This window comes from Accipiter gentilis, chromosome 20, assembly GCF_929443795.1.
Source record: "Accipiter gentilis chromosome 20, bAccGen1.1, whole genome shotgun sequence".
NCBI lineage: Eukaryota > Metazoa > Chordata > Aves > Accipitriformes > Accipitridae > Astur > Astur gentilis.
The window spans coordinates 25,618,791-25,636,277 of NC_064899.1; the positions used below are offsets into that span (position 1 = coordinate 25,618,791).

The 17,487-nt window shown below is 39.3% G+C and overlaps 1 protein-coding gene across 1 annotated transcript in view; it reads left to right on the forward strand.

The window, feature by feature from the left end:
- Nucleotides 1-17,487, forward strand: part of TPPP (tubulin polymerization promoting protein) — a 69,335-nt gene that overhangs the window by 8,410 nt on the left and 43,438 nt on the right. The window contains exon 2 of the mRNA XM_049823741.1: nt 5,949-6,263. Coding sequence (XP_049679698.1) covers nt 5,953-6,263 — 311 coding nt within the window. The 5' untranslated portion in view covers nt 5,949-5,952. The remainder of the gene's footprint in view (nt 1-5,948; nt 6,264-17,487) is intronic.

Here is a 17,487-nt window from a genome sequence, read left to right on the forward strand (position 1 = left end):
AGGAAGTCAAGGACAGAGTTTGCAGATTTTTGCTGCTTAGTTGTCTGGGGCATATGGTGGAAGGGGTTAAGAACTTAGGGGAGGGATCAGGGCTAAGATTGAGAACTTGAGCATGTATTCCATTTTAGGGCTGTTTTACTGTCTTTGGCCTCAAGATGAGGGATTTGCACTGCAGACCTTGGATTTTAGTTAAAGGATGACCCTGATGTTCAGTGTAAACATAACTTTGGGGTCTTGTGGAGTTGTGTTGCAAGTTGCAATGGAGCTAGGTGTTGTGTGTGAGAAATAAGGTTGGCATATGCAAAGGCGAGCATTACAGGAAAGTGTAGATTTTAGTAATACCATTATTGTATTGCAGCTGTGCCATTTTGCTATTGAAACTTTCCTCCAAATTCATCAATCTCAGCAGTCTCCTGAACAGAGGTCTGCTTGATGCTTGAATGCTTTCTGCCATTAAAAAGTTTGAACTGGAAGTTTTCCTTAGTTCACAGGACTTTTGACCTTGTTTTAGCCAATTCTTGGTTGGTAAATATTCCAAAGAACAAACGATTTTAAAATAAGCTGCCTTTTCTATTAACTGGATTGTAACTGAGTCTGTAATAAGTATCTACTGTAATGTTCTAGTCTTTTGTGCTTAGAAAATACACTCTTACTAATTTCTGTGGCAGTTAATGCTCCAAGAAGACTTCCATTAAAAACTGGTTTTGTAATACTTGCTGCGAATATAAGCAATTCAAGTTCCATTGGGACAGAACATTCCTAGCGTGCTAGAGGCAAGCTAGACAAAGCAGATGAAAGAAAGTACATGGTATAGCCCAAAAAGCTGGGCATTCACACTTTTGATAGTTTCCTGTTGATTTTTTTTTTTTCTTTTTGAAAAGCATTTTTTGATGTGGAGATTGTAAACTGGGTTAATACATTTGCAGCTAGTGGGACTGTATTTGTATTTCCTCCATGGAGTCAGAGAACGTTGGTTCTTCAGAGCACCCCTTATGTGGCCTGATAATTAAAGCAACCTAGAGTACGGGACACAGGGTGCTCATGATGTTCTGAACTCCGGCAGCATAACAGATATGTTTTTTCATCCCTCTGCTTTGGTTTCCCTGTCTGTGACATGGCAGCAATGCTAACTTCTATTACAAATACTAAGCTGTCGGCACTTCTTGAGCAGATTAGCCATGCATTAGTTCTCAAGGACAGGGCAGGGAAGGTGCCGCAGGGAATTCGGACCAGGTAGGATACGTGCGTATTCCATAGAGTTGCATAACCTGCTGAAATTGTTGTACTCTGGGTTTTGGTAAATCTTCAGGTCTTCCTTATTGGTGCTGAGAGATGGATTACTTCTACGAGTATTTCCCCCAAATCTAAATCAAAGCCGTACCAGAATTCCTGCAGTGTGTTGACACCTGGAGAGGATGTGGGGAAGTGAAATAGTGTAAATCAGTATAAATCTTTCCGTAGAGCTGACAGTTGGTCAGTACTGAGGCTTTGGGCTTATTTCTATGTACCTGGTATTCATGCAGCTATAGAGAATCAGCAACTGGAATTCACAGAAACAATAGTTGCTTGTCCCCTCATTTTTGGAAGAATCCAGATTAATACGTGACTTTATCTAGGGGCATTCTCCCAGCTGTCTGTCTGCAGATGAGTATGTATTGTAGTCTCTGGCTGAAGGGAAGTTTGATGATATGAGAAAACTTTTTCTAATGGGTTAGGCATGTGCTGAGAGCACAGATCTGCACTTTCAGTCTATTTTAGCATGAGTTAGTCATGACCTCAGTCAGTTTGATCCCTGGCTTAATCTCTGTATAGATATCTCTGTCTGTATAATGTGCTGTATTGTTTACCTACTGCAGAATGAGAGAAGGGACAAGAAAGAACTGTTTTTTTCATGACACTAAAGGAGTATCACATGGCACAGACTATAGCAGCTCATAACACAGCACCTAGTTGTCTAAATATTCTGTGGATTTCTGGAACTCCAGTGTTTTGGGACAGTTGTTCTTTCACAAAGCCTTCTGAACCCTAGCATCTGCTTATACCTCTTTCTTAATGTCTTATATGGCTTCTTTTGGTGATGTGGACCTGCTAGGTTGGAGCCAGCAGTATTTGGAGAGGATGGGATCGGTGGCTAGTCTGACCTTCCTTCCCTCTGCTGGCTCTGGAAATGTAGTATTACCTAACTACTAAAGTCTAATACTTTATTAGACTTTTTGGATGGTGATGAAAGGTGTTTCTTTGGTTAGCTGTAATTTTTATAGTTGGCATCTACACAGCTCGTGCTTTTGAACAGTGGATTAGTTTTGTTTTACCGAATTTTAGAATTGGTATTTTAGAGTAGTCACTTTCTTTTGTCGCTTCCACCTATTGCCGTGCTGTGGCCCCTCCCCAAATTACTGCTAATCTTTACTTCTAGCAGAAGCTGGAAAGCCACCTTCTGATCCCTTTGTCCAGCGGTAAAAAGGGTAAGGAAGACTCAAACCTGCATTTGATCTTGAATTTTTGGCAAACGGGTTATTCTGTACTTTGAGACATCATTTCTTCAACAAGGCATGATCTTCTTCCTCATCTCTAATCATTAAAAGAAGTTAAAGGAGCCGAACCCATTAAAAATCTGATTTCATATACTGTGTTGTGCAATTCTTTGCCTTCTAATATAATATATTAATTAATATATTTCTCTTCAGAGTGTGTTGTTTGTAGTGTTAAGAAACAAAATTTGAAGTTGAGGCTAGGTCAGTATTTTCATAAACTGGGTGGTTTCCTTTTAGTAAACTTCATGCTATTAAGTGGGATTTTAACAAGTAAACTGTTAATTATGGTTCAACAAGAAAAGGAATATCCATGACAGTTTTTGGCAACCACAGCAGAGCCCTAGTTTTAATCTATCCTTGACCTTCTGCTTTAGATAGTGAGGATTTCTTTGAAATGAGTCTGCTTTGCATACCAGATTTCAACACTCAAAACTGAAACCTTTTTCTGTAGAGTGTGTCCTGTTCCCCCTGGCCCAGAATTACTAAAACTACCCCAATATAAAGTTCATTTATTGATGTCTGAGAGAACTAAGTCTAGAAGTGAACTATCTTTCTCAGGGCCAAATATGTTCCTTTAAGCATTTTTCCTATACCAAATTTATAAACTTTTAATTTATTAGCAAGTGAAAGTAAGTAAAAAATATTTTCAATAGGTATAGCTATCATATGGAAGATGGTGTAAGACAGCAGTATGGACAAAAATAATGTAGTTATTTTAAAAATCATGCAATTCAGAAAATCAGAACCTTTTCAAGTATGAGTTTCAGCTCATGATTTGAAATCACTAGTTCCTTTTTAAAACACATTTCTGCTGGGCTGTGCAAAGTTGAGTTACAGTTATGGGTGACATGGGATTAGGCAAAGTCGGCCAGCACAGCACTGACAGTGGCTAAAGAAAGATTTTGTTGAGGAGATACTTAAAAATGTGGGCATGTGGTTATTTTTTTCTAATTTCAGATGAGACAGTGTGGCACAGATGTTTTCTTTCTTATAGTTTGTAAACTGTGCAATTGTACCTTCCAAGGATATTCACACTGATTAAGCTTCTTAGCAATTCTGTCGAGCAAGAGAGGGCTGTCCCTGAAGATCTCTTGGAAGGTTTGTTTGGCACAAGATAAAATTGCAAAATGATTTGAGCTGTACATACCTTACTATAGCAGATCTCCACCTTGTTTTGTCCTGTTACTTGCTTACAGAGGTACCTTTGGTTTTTAATATCCTATACAGACATTAAAATACAGACTTTGCTTTTTGCTGATGTGTTCTGTCTTTCTGTCTGTCTGTCTTTTGCCAGTTAGTGTTAGCTTGGAAAATTTCTGGTTCTAGTTTCCAGCTCTGGTGGATTTGAAAATGTGCAAGCTTGGAAGAAACTTCTTCTTTTGGAAGTCTAGCTTCCTTGAAGGTGGAGGTAGATCATAGATCTTCATAATCTGATCTTTAATGTAATTCTCTTTTGCATAGATTGTGCCAGCAGTGTTTTTGTTTTCTTATGTTCTCTCACCACTGTTTTGGTTGCAAAAGAGTGTGTGTAGCCTGGTGAATCAGACAGTTTAGAATGATCTAGACACTCTTTTGGTAGAAATGTATGCATCTGTGATACTTGTAGTAGCTCATAATTTACTGTGGGTGCTTATTGTTCTGGAGTTTCAGTGTTGGGAGACTTTCAGAAAAGTTTATTGAGGTAAAATTGCTGTTCTTTGGAGAGCAGGCAGAGTGCAAAGGAAATAGAAATGGGAATTTGTTACATTTTTAACTTTTTAATGAACTTTCAGTTTTCAAACTCTTTTTTCCCCCCTTGTGTGCTTTTCTTTTTATTTTGTAGGTGCGCATATAACTCTCTGGCTACAGTTAGTAAATTCCTGTCATATTAATTTTAATTTAGCATTTTGGTTTGTTGGCCAAAACTTGTGCTGACAGTGTAAACAAAACAGAAAGATCCCCAGGCTTAAGATGTAACAAGGTTTTTAAGCATTTACTTGAATGTTTTCAAAACAGACAGTAGTGCTTTGGCCATGCTGCATTTGCTGAAGTGTAAAGGACAAAATTTTTATTAAAAGGTTGTTTCTGATCATGAAGCTTAACAATAACTACTGCACAGCAGGTAGTTATGGTTAGTTGCAGCATGCAGGAAAGAGTATGCCTTGGCTGTTCAAGTGACAGGTTAAGCAATATCAGAAGAGGTAGAATTTTAGAATTGTTTCCATTGCTGAGGAGTTTGTATCGAAGTACAGTATATAAGCCCAAAAGAACTTTCTATCTGATGCAGAAATAAAACCTTAACTAGAAATACATACCAATCTTTGCATATGTTAGTCACATACCATGTACAGCTGTGACTTTAGAGGAATGGACAACGTAAGTATGGTGGGCTTTCTAGCCCTTATCCAGTATTTGCCAGAGTTCTGATACCTGAAGCGCTTCTTTATGGGTTAAAATTTGTAGCAGCACCACAGATGTGAGTCTGGGCAACATGTCTACATGTAGCTTTTGGGAGAGGCACACAGTGTACCCTAGCACTAGGCTTTTCAGTGCCTTTTACTTCTGCCAAGCTAAGGGTGGATGGGCAGAAGGCAAAGGCTTCTATGGGATGCTTCTGGCATGTTAGGGTTTTTTTCTTTATGAAGACACCTGAAAATAACTTTAGTGTTCTGTTGCTCAGCTTAAGGTTTCTTTTAAAAGGCAAACCTGTCCTCTGTGAACATAAGGTAACCTGAAAGTTGTTCTCTGCAGTAATGACAGCTAGCCCTTCTCAGTGCTCCTGCATCATGGATGTGTTTATTCCAAATGAATTCTACAGGTACAGTTCTTTGGGCATAAACTTGAGAAATGAATGGTTTTGTTAACAAGAGAGACTTGTCTGAGTATTTCTGAACCTTCCTTACTTGTTAGCCCTTACATTATATAACATAAGGGTTATAACATTAATATTTTTGCTGCACTTTCAAAATATTTCACTTTTCAATAAAAAATAATTAAAAAGCCACGGTCCAGAAAATAAAGGGCTGTTTATTTTTCCTTCAGAAATAAAAGTAGGTAGTAATATTCAGATCAGTAGAGTGGCTGTGGTGATTGCCTTTTTCTTTTAAAAAGAAACAAACACTAAGTGTTCTTGTGTTGGCTGATGAAATGGTGGTGAAACTAGGTCTGTGCCTCATTTTGGAATGTTCTTTCCCTGCCCCCCCCCCCCCCCTTTTTTTTTTTTTTTTAAATATGCTAGAATTTCTTTCTAGATGGGCAGAGAGTTACATAGTTCTATGTATAGACTGTTGTTTGATGGCGGAGGGCGCTGAGTTCTTGCTAACTTTATAGACCACTTACTCTTCATACGTTGTGATGTGGACTGTAGCCTGTAGCTTAACAGAAGGTAAACTAGTGCAAATTAATGTAATGAGTTTACCCTCCTCTTCTTTGTAGCACAATGGCTGACAATAAAGCAAAGTCGACCAAACCTGTGAATAAGACTCCTCCAAAGTCTCCTTCAGATCCAGCAAAGGACCGAGCAGCAAAACGATTATCCTGCGATTCAAACAGCTCCCATGAGGGAGCTATGGCAGGAGAAATAAGTGCTCTGGAAGAGGCCTTTAGAAAATTTGCCATCCATGGTGATACAAGAGCCACAGGAAAAGAAATGCATGGGAAGAACTGGTCAAAACTATGTAAGGACTGTCATGTGATAGATGGGAAGAATGTGACAATCACAGATGTTGACATTGTCTTCAGTAAAATCAAGTAAGTACCTTTCTGCCATCATTTCCTTGTCTCCCCAACATGTTTTACAGATATAATCTAAATTTATCTTCTGTTGCTTACAGATGTTGTGAGGCATTATATATCTTTGTCACAATTGATCTCTCTCTTGGTCCTTTATGAAACCGTGTTGCGTTGTCTGAAGATACAGCTTTCAGCTTCTGTCCTGCTATGTCCTGCTATCTTAAACTGACTTCAGTGCCACAGGTGTTACGCTGTAGGAAGAGGTATGATGTGATCAGGACAAATGTAGGCTATTCCAAGACACGTTGTTTTTTTGTTGTTGTTTGTTTGGCTGGTAAATGATGTGAATGTTTCCTGAAGGATATCTGAATGAAGTCAGGATGTAGTTTTACATCTTGCCAAAACTCGGCCTCGGAGGACTGAGGCTAAGGTGCAATATATGCTAAAAGCCATTATTCTAACAGTCCTGATGTCCAGGCACACCTCCTACTCAAGTTTAAAGTGTGGGGACATGCCAAACTGATGGTGAATTTGTGATACAGACCCATGGCTGTGATTAATTGGTTAGGATTATCTCAGTGGTCCTAGCTTATTCTTGTGAGCAGACTCGAGTGAAACTTTAGTGAAACTTTCTCCCCCAATTGAAAACATAGGCAGGCTTGATCCAGAAACTTGTCAAATCCAAGGGAAGACATTCAACTGCTCCGGCATATTCTGTATGAAGCCTCAAATAATATTTTTGTTCTTGCTTTATGTGTAGAATTGGATCATTTTCACCTTCCTCCTCCCCCGGTATCTGACCTGATAGCCTTGTCTTTTCTGCTTTTTATTACCACAGTAACTGTTTAAATTGACTCACACCTCATTTTGTTGAGGAACATGCTTTGAGGAAGGTTCCTTAATTGTACTTGTAGCTTGCAGGAACGTTTATTTGGCTTATGCTCTCAACTACTGTGCTGTAATGCTGGGGAGGACATGCAAACCAAGTTGCTTACAAGGGTAGCTGGGAAAACTGACAAGCACTGACCCTTTAGAGTGCCTCAAAGCATAGAAAGGCAGAGCAGAAAAAGCCCTTGATCTTGAAAGGTGGTCCAGTGTAACGTGCACAGTTAGAATGACATTACTTATTTGATTTCTTTCTCTCTTTGTTTCTTTTCTCCTCAGGGATTTTATCTAGGCAATTGAAAACACTATATGTGCACACTCCAACACTCTTGTTCTTCTATCAGTCCACTTTCTTTTTGAGTCCCTACTTGTATTTTTTTGGAAGTTGTGTTGCCAGAGTTAGGTATACCATCAGTGAACTAGCTTATTTGAAATGGATATTTAGGTTGTAGGGTTGTTTTTTTCTTTCTTGATCTATGATAGCCAATGCTGGCATTTATTGTAAAATTTTCTTTGGTTTTCATTGACTTAAAAAATTCTCTGTGTCTGTCATCACAGGAAATAATCTTAGCGCTACTTTCTCATGTCAGTATCTGGGCAAGTTAGCAATAGGACAACCCCCATGATATGGCATAAACAATTGTGCAACATTGGCAGATACAAAGAGGTGTAGTTTTGGTGCCTGCTGGGATAGAAGGAATCCAGTCCTGTTCTGCTGGAATAAGTCATGAGGTGGCTGGGACTTGAGGTTCAAGGGGAATATCACCATATACCCTTGCAGTTGTTCAGCAGTCTCAGTTCAGGGGTTCTTGTCTCTGCCTCTGTGGGGAGGTGCCTGTTCAGCAGTTTCTCAGACCTTCCTCCTGTGACTGCTGTGAAGTGTTGACATTTCTTTGGGAAGAAGCATGCCATCTTTTCCTCTCTCTATCTAGTATTTAATAGTTTAGAAGATAACTGCATCAAATCCAAAAGCATTTTTGTCTTAATTGTTTATTAATTACTTGCTCATTCCTCACCTATACATGTACATAAACATGTATCTTATATATTCTTCTCTTTTAAAATTATTTTATTTTTAAATTAATACTGCTTAAATGGCAGATGGGGAAACTTAAAATAGCTGAGATTTGCTATCTTTATTAGAAAGGTCTGGTTTTTCATGTGCATGCTTTCAGTAGGTATATTTCCACATTTTCTTAAGAGTTGGGTTTTTTTTTACATTTTTATTCTTGACAGCATATGTCAGCAATTCTTTTTAGTCTAGATCACATTTATTTAACATATAGTATTTTAAGTTTTAACAAGGGAAGATTTATTGGCTGTAGTTACTCAAGTGTTAGTAATATGCTGTAACTTAGAAGGCTTATGCATAGGCTGGGTATACAGGGTTTCTTTGGCATGTTTGGACAACTGCTTTTTCTTGCTTTCTCTTTTGCTTCACATTTAACCCTAAGCTAAAGAATAATGGTGATGCATCAAAACAGGCATATTCACAAAATAAATTCTTACTCATTTCCATTTTACAAGCAGCTTTTTCCCAGCACAGCACTAAGGTTTTTTGACAACCCAAGTTTTTCCCCATCTGCATTGAATTAAAAACATTAAACACTATAAAAGAATGTCCAGCTCCCCAGAAAGTGCAGAGTACTGCTTCCATGCCTCAGTAAGAATTATGCTTATGGTTATCAGGAGGCTCTGTACTTCACTGTTGGTTTTAGGTTCTTAAGCTAGACTGCGTCTCACAAGATGGACTTTGGCCTGGGATACTTATGGTCAGCCGTAGTGGTTCAGTGAGATTGGGCTGGTGGATCTTGACGCTTGTAGTGTGGCCAGGAACACCCCCAAAGATAAGAAGAGACATTTGTCATACCCAACTACAGTTGCCATCTAGCATTGTGGTAGAACTCCAAACGGGTTTTCTGTTGGGTCTATTGCTGGGAAGCTACTGTGTTTAGCAGGGTTTGTCTTCTAGCCAGCTATACTTACAGTGTATGATAATGGCACGTTGTTCAAACACTAGAAAATAATTAATCTAGTAGAATTGTTCATTGGATTTATGAATTAATATGTCTATGTATAAAGCCCACGTTTGTCATCGTGCTAACTTTCCCAGGCTTCATTTATTGTCTGCTACAGATACTGGCAAAATAGGTAAGAACTATACGTTGCTGATAGTCAGGGTAAAGTAACAGGGAAATTAGTAACAGATATGTTTACCTAAGAGCTACTGAAAGATAGTGTTTTATTCTCTGATTGGTAACTTTCTCTGCTGCAGGAGAGGTTTTATCAGTTCAATCATGAGAAGTAAGGAACATTTTTGCAGACTCAACACCCCCTCCCCATCTCTGCCAAACCACGTGTCATGGTTTAACCCCAGCCAGCAACTAAGCACCATGCAGCCGCTCACTCACTCCCCTCCCACCCAGTGGGATGGGGGAGAGAATTGAGGGGGGAAAAAAGTAAAACTTATGGGTTGAGATAAGAACAGTTTAATAGGACAGAAAGGAAGAAAATAAGGATAATGATAATTAATAATAACAATAATACTAATAAAAGAAATGAAATATACAAAACAAGTGATGCACAGTGCAATTGCTCACCACTTGCTGACCGATGCCCAGTTAGTTCCCAAGCAGCGATACCCCTAGGCCAACTCCCCCCAGTTTATATACTGGGCATGACGTCACATGGTATGGAATATCCCTTTTCCCAGTTTGGGTCAGCTGTCCTGGCTGTCCCCCCTCCCAGCTTCTTGTGCCCCTCCAGCCTTCTCGCTGGGTATGAGAAGCTGAAAAATCCTTGACTTAGTCTAAACACTACTTAGCAACCACTGAAAACATCAGTGTGTTATCAACATTCTTCTCATACTGAACCCAAAACATAACACTAGACCAGCTACTAGAAAGAAAATTAACTCTATCCCAGCCAAAATCAGGACACCAGGTGAACAAAACTTCTGAAAGTTTTGAATAGTCCATGATATTTCTTCGAAGCTGGGACTACGTGTCTGTCTTTCAGAGATTAGTTCATTTAAAGTTAAGTTTGTATTGCTGTAAAGGTTGAGGAAATTCTGATGAACCGTTATTACAAATAAGACAATAAGTGTAGAATGCTGATTTCCTTTTGCATGAGGATGTCAGGTCAGCCTGAAGTGTAATTTGTCTCTTTATCTTTCATAAAAGGTCCACTGAAGGCCTTCATGTAAGCACATTTGTATGTACTTTAGGATAAGGAGGAGGAATGGTCTAATGCAAAGAATGCACAGTAGTAGACGTGAAAGAAGAATTGCTAGAATTGCATTATTTGGTAAGAAAAGATGTAAATTGGGTGATCTTCCCCCCCCCCCCCCCCACCTCCCCAAAGTATTTTTGTTTAACAGTTATTTGTAGGTTCTTAAGGGTCTCACAAATCCTTCCATTTTGGTGGATTGTAATATAAGTTGTTGTGTGTTTAAAAAATTTATTTAATAGATGTCTTTTTCTGCCTTCTATTTTTTGCTTTTCTATTTTAAAACCTTTCTATTCTCAGCTCAGAAAATACTAAAAATGAAGCAGCAATGGAATTACTTGAAATGAAAAGCCAAAGCCCACTTGTGAGAGTAGCCACGTGTGTGAATATTTGTATGTTGCATCCCTAGAGGTTAGAGGAGAACCACCTACATTTACACCAAATATTTGGATTGCATTAATATAGTTGGGATAGACTGCCGTTTCTATAGTAAGTAGAAAAGTATATTTTTTAAAGTTTTTTTAGGTTATAAAAACATATAATAAAGACATTTCATACCTTTCTATGCATGTTGCACCTGGAAAAGCAAAAGAAATTGTAAAGAGTAAGTTACAAAGTTTTACAATATCATACTGGATGAAATATATTAAAAATGCAGCAAAACCAACAAAAGTGTACATAACTGTAAATGCAATTAGGTAGTAAGCTCTCCTTACTGTATTTTATAGTTTCACAGTCAAAACTTGAGATGTTGGACTCTTTTTCTTCATATGTTCATTGGACTGCATACAATCGTAACACTATGGTTGCAGGGTAAATTTTCATTTCAAAGCTAGCTCCTTGCTTAATGTTACATAAAAATCTCTTGTTAACTGGTATCAGGATAGCTTTTTCTCTTTAAATGGCAAAAATTATGCACCACCTCCTCTGAAAAACCTGCTCATGTCATTGTTTAAAAAAAGAAGCCTGAAAATACTTTGTAGGAAGTAATTTTTTTAACTGGTCCTTAAATTCACTGCCATACTTGAAGACAAGGATAAGTCACAATCCTATTCTATGAGAAGGAAAGTTTTCATGCATTACTGCATGTGAAATTTTCATGTCAGGACCAAAAATAGTATTTCACCATTTTTGCAATGATGATAACTTCAGTTTCCCTGTAGCTCAGGCTTCTGCTAAAATATCTGCTAACTATAAATATCTTTAGTAATATTCAATTGTTCCAAGCATTCATTTTTTGCACACTATCTGAACCTTATATAGACATCTTTCTTTTATATTTCACTATTTAAGAGTGATAATGCAATCTGGGTCTGCTGAATTTAGAGACACACAACTTGCAGACATTCAATAGGATTTGAAAATGAATGGTTTTCATGAGAATGGGAATTCCACGGGTATCTCTTTAGTAGCTGAAACAATTTCCTTTCTTCCTGGAAATTTTCCTCATTAACTGACTGCATCTTTTACGTTACTCTTCCAGAGTTGCAAAAATTTGTAGGCTGTATGTTGTGTTGTGCTTGCAGAGTGAAAATACAGGTTTAGTGAATCTTGTTGCCTTGGAGAAAGCAAGCGCATTGGTGACACAGGAGAAGGACACAGAAGTGTTCTGCATTTGGAATGAAAAGCAACATGTGGCTGCATTCTTCTTCTTAATCCAGCAAGACAGTGAGACACAACAGTCTAAGAACTTCAGGGGTTTTGTATTAAGGAAAGCAGAATACCCAAGAAGAATAGATGTTACTGATCTCTGACCAGCATTTTGGCATGTTGCCTTAGGAACTTAAATTTCTTTGTTTATTGGGGTCAACAACTGCTCTGGGAAATTGGATATGTTAGCTATGCCATACACATACTCCACTTGTTGTATGTAGTTAATATGGTAATAGTAATAGCCCTGATATAAATACCTCTGCTCTTATTTTAGAAGTGTTACCACTCAGCACTGCAAGAATATGGCTTAAGCACTGCCATAAAACTGCTAATTCTATGACATTATTAGATAGAAAAATAAAAATATTTCTGTTTACACTGGCATGTTACTATGGTTGCAGGCAGGCCTGGGTGACGTCACGCCTTGGATCCATTGTGAGCATTTATTTAGGTAGTTGTCTCCATGGAAACATTTGTTTGTTTTGATGTTACTATGTGTTAAATTTTAAACAAATTTTTGTGGTTCTATACCGGATTGTTATGGAGGACTAGTTAATCTACAGAAGTGTTGTAAATATACCTTACTTCCCTCCCTCTAAAATATTTTTGGTAAAAGATCAAGTGAAAGCATAATTGTCCTCTGAAATTCCATTAATAGTTTCTTATGTTGCTTTGATGTGTTTTCTTGTTGCTGAGGAAGCCATGTGTTCTAAAGGCCAGAAAACTTTCCTCCATCTTTTTGAGAAAGGAAGGTTTTGTTCCCATGGAGAATCTTCACAACACACTTTATTGTGCCCTGACTTTTGAACAGTCCCACCCATACTCTATCCTTAGTACATCTTGCACAGTCAGCTGTTTATCCTAGTTCCCACAGTCTGGATCTGTCAGGTCTCTACAGGAGTGCTTCCACCTGAGACCAGCTGGGTCTTAATTCAGCAGTAGTTCACCATTGCTGCAAGGCTGTGGAAGAACTGAAATGGATAATGTTTGCTCTAAGCAGCTGGCAAGATAACTCTTGGCAAAAACAAGTGCATGCTTTCCCCATTTGTCAACTATAATATAATTGTTCTTTTCTTTGTATTGAACAATTATGAAACTTCTTGCTTTCTCAATATATTTGAAAGAAGTAGTACTTTGACACCTGCACTCATTCAGAACAAATATCTCTCCATGAGGTTTCTCTGAAATAATTTGTATTTAACAGAGGTTTTACTGAAGCCTCTCTTAAATTTTTTAAATATATAAATAGGTATGAAGTGGTCTTTATATATACATGAAACACATAGTAGTTGTAAGTTGTGTTTTACTTCCCTGCTGGAGAGATTCTTTTAACAGTGACATAGAACTTGATTTGTGTAATCCTACTTTGTGCATGAAGTAGGCATAACAGTTAACTTGTGTACTTTACTATGTCTGCATCAGGAAATAAGTTTTAAGTGGCTATAGAATGGTATTTAGAGCATAATCTGTGCTAATAAATCTCTCTCTCCCAGACAAATTGTGAAGTAGTGCAGTTATAGATAGAAATGTAGGTAAGTTACAACAGAAAGTGTTCTTTACCACATCATCTCTATTTTAATTGAAATTAAGATCCAATTTCCTTCCTTTTCCAAGAAGCCAAATGTAACGTTGCCTTTTGCACTTTATCCTTGAAAGGCTTTTTAGTTAAAAAACCAAAGCAACTCTTCTCCCCCTTCTGCCAAGAAGCATAAATTCTAAAAGTAAAACAATGATCACTTAAGGGAAGAAGGATGGACTTAGATTTGCTTGCTGTTATGCAGGCTTGTTTTGTGCATGTAAAATAGGTAAGTTCTGTGCCCCTAACGATATATGCTTCTGATGACTTTAAAAATACCTTTTTGTGTGAGTAGACATCATGTGAAAACCTATAGATACAGTGGTGGGTGATTCCTTTCCCAGCTGAAATGGAATGCTGTATCATGTCATACAGAGTACTATATAGCAGCTTGCTTTGTATTTGCTACACTTTATGGTGTATGCCACTTGTGGGCTACTAGGACTTCTGCTGGCTTAAAGTAGGGCTCTGGTATGAGATCTTGTCTTTTAGAGGGTTGGGTGTTGGGGGTTTTTTTAGAGCTTTTTTCCCCTTTTTTTCTTTTCTTTTTTTTTTTTTTTTTTTTTTTTTTTTTTTTTTTGCAAGTCAGCCTAGTTTCATCATGTTGCATCATCATTTAAAATTGCCTGTGTTAGTTACAAAATTACCTCATTTTACTGATTAACAAGCAAGTATTTTCTAGGCAGTTAAACATCAATGTAGACTTTGGCTCTCATTTTCCATGGATTGAAGTAGAAGATGATTAAGACATAAAAAATGAGGCAGCCTTGGCTGCAGCAACCAGGTGACTGTAGTTTAAGACCTTGAGAGGAGTGAGCAAGATGAACAACAGAATCACAAACCTGCACTTCAGAAGGGCAGATCTGTGCCTGTTCATTTGCCCACAGGAAACTGCCCTGGAGGGCAGAGGGACCCCGGAGGGCTGGTTGATCTTCAAGACATTTTTCTCGGAACACAAGAACGGTCCATTCCCATGTGCAGAAAGTCGAGCATGGCAACAGGCCAGCACGGATGAACGTGGAGCTTCTGACTGAGCTCGAACATGAAAAGGAAGTGCACAGGAGGTGGAAGCAGGGAGAGGCTGTGTGGGAGGAATAGAGCCCATGCATGAAGAACAGAGTGAGGAAAGACAAAGTTCAGCTGGAGTTGAGACTAGCGAGAGAGGTGAAGGACAACGTGAGAGGTTTCTGTAAGTACAACTGGTAGCAAAAGTGTGGGCCGACTGCTTGGTGTGGCAAGGGACCTAGTGACAAGGGATGTGGAAAAGGCAGAGATACTCAATGCCTTTTTTTGGCCTCCCTTTTCAACCAATAGGGTTTGCCTTTGTGGTTCCCAGGTCCCTGAGCCTGCTAGCAGGGTCTGTGGGTGTGAAGTAGTACCCACAGTAAAGGAAGGAGTTAAGAATCACTGAGGCCAATTAAACATACACCAGGTAGAATGCATCCAAGGGTGCTGAAGAGGCTGGGCAATGTCATTGCAAAGCTGCTCCCTATCATCTTCAAAAGGCCATGGCAGCTGGGGGAGGTTCCCAGTGACTGGAAAAAGGCGAACATCACACACATCCTCAAGAAGGGTAAGAAGGAGGATCCAGGTAACTACAGGCCAGTCAGCATAACTGCAGTCCCTGTGGAGGTTGTGAAGCAAATCCTCGTGGAAGCTCTTTCTCAACACGCAAAGTAGGTGATTTGGAGCAGCCGGCATGGATTTGCCAAGGGCAAGTCATGCCTGATTGACCTCACTGCTTTCTGTGAGGAAATGACTGGCACTGTGGGCAAGGGGGTGTAGTACGCCTTGATTATGGCAAGGCCTTGGCCCCAGTTGCATCATCATCAAACTGGTGAAGTATGGGCTAGATAGTGGGCCGACAGTCTAGGACGCAGCTCTGGAGGTTGTGATGGTTGAATGTGAGTCAGCAGCACTCCTTGCAGTGAGTGAGACATGGCAGCAGGGAAGGGTAGCCGCGTTCTGGGCTGCATGAGGAAACGTGTAGCCAGCAGGTCTGGGGAAGCGATCCTTCCCTTCTGTTTGGTGCTTGTGAGGCTGTTTCGTGCTTGAGAGACTGTATCTGGAGTTCTGTGCCCAGTCTGGGCCTCCCATGTGCAAGAAAGAGACTGATACACTGGAACAAGCCCAGTGCAGGGCCACCAGGACGGTCAGGGCACTGGTTATGGTATGTGATGACTGTGACAGGAGAAAAAAAAAAAAGTATGTTTCTTTATGTTCCTGTGTAGACAATAGAAATTAATTTGCTGTTCTGAAGTTAGAGCCAAAATTTTATAGGAACAAAGCGTATGTTTATGAATGTATGTTGTTTGACTACTAAAATAAGGACATGAGCTAGAAATCATCCGCCTTGTAAAGCAGATTAAGGTACCAGAAATGTTGTAATTAAGCTATATTTAATCTGCCTATGTGTAGAAAGCTACTGAAAGGATTAAGATATGATCCGCTTAGGATGTGATGCTGGTAAATGGAAGCATGCTGCATTTGATGCAGTATTTCATCCTCCTTCAACTTTTTTTATTATTATTTTTTATTTAAACAAACAATGGGTTGACTTGGGAGATCCCAGTTCTTGTGTTCTTCCCATTATCTAGAAGTTTCACAGGACTACTTTACAACTGAATCAGATCAAATCTCATTAGAGACTGGTTGTGACGTTAAGTTGAAGAAGGATTCACCAACACTCCAGCTGAAAAATAACCCAGCATGAGTCTGTACTACCTTCCCTATTCTGTTTCATCTTTGCCGCCAATAGGAATGTAAAACTCTTCCTCAGAGAAGTGTTGGCACATTGTTTTCAACTTTGTGGAAGGCTGTGTTAATGAGGCTGCTAGATCCCATGATTTGTAGTTGCTTGGAGTGTTGAAATGCTTGGGAGCTGGAGTCCGGGGCTAATATTACCGAAGAGGAAAAGAAAGGGTCACTCGTGAATGCGAAGTGTGCAACACCTGATCTGCCCCTTCAGGCTGGGCACTGCGTGGTCTTAGCTTGATGGAGTTAGATCTGGGCCAGGCAGGTTTCAGCTCTTAATTTGCAGTTGTTCCTGGAAGCGATGTCACATACAAGGCACCTTCTTAATGTATTTTGGTCTAGCTCTAGCCAGGCTACTAGTTGGTGAGAAGTTTTAGGTGCTACCTATAGAGTGAGGACTTGCAGTGTTAAAACACCCAAGTGGTGTTACTGGAAACCCCTCCTTTGAAAGTCATCCCCCTGATTAATTACAATGGTGTTACTTACTGCTTCCTGGCTTTACTGAAGTGGAGTTGCTTATCACTTTCTTTTGCCTGTGTCTGCGTGCTGAACTGAAGAAACATGAATGAACCCAAACTTTTCTTTGAAGCTTGACGTCTGTTCCTGACTCTCTGTGGGTTTTTTAATGCATATTCATGTATTTGCATGACTTTAAAACAAAGACATCATTTTGGTATGGAGTCCTGGTGTCATCCCCCCCAAAGGGCAAAACTTTCCCTTTTGAGAATTTTTTTTTCTCATTTCATATTCAGTTTTAGGTTCTCCTTCTTTACAAGGGTTCTGGATGTTCCCAGCAAATGAATAATTTAGAAACCTTGCTAAGATTGCTAATGCTGGTGCTGAGCCTGAAGGCTCCCAGAACATTTTAATTACATAAATCAAAGTCTGTGGCAACTTTTCTAGGAAGAAATACTGTTAGATACTAAAGTTTTATGGTTGAAGGAGCAAGTACAGAAAGCCGTTCAGTTTGCGTGAGGAACTGAGGCAGGGTGCTTACAGCAGACAGAGTGTAGCCAGGAAGACCATGGCTAAAATGCGTACCCTTCTGGTGAGGAGTGCTCTTAGCACCTTACCTGCAGCCCACCGCGAGCATTTTTGGCAGTGCAGGCACTGCCAGCGCACTGCTGCTTTTCTACGCAGAAGTGC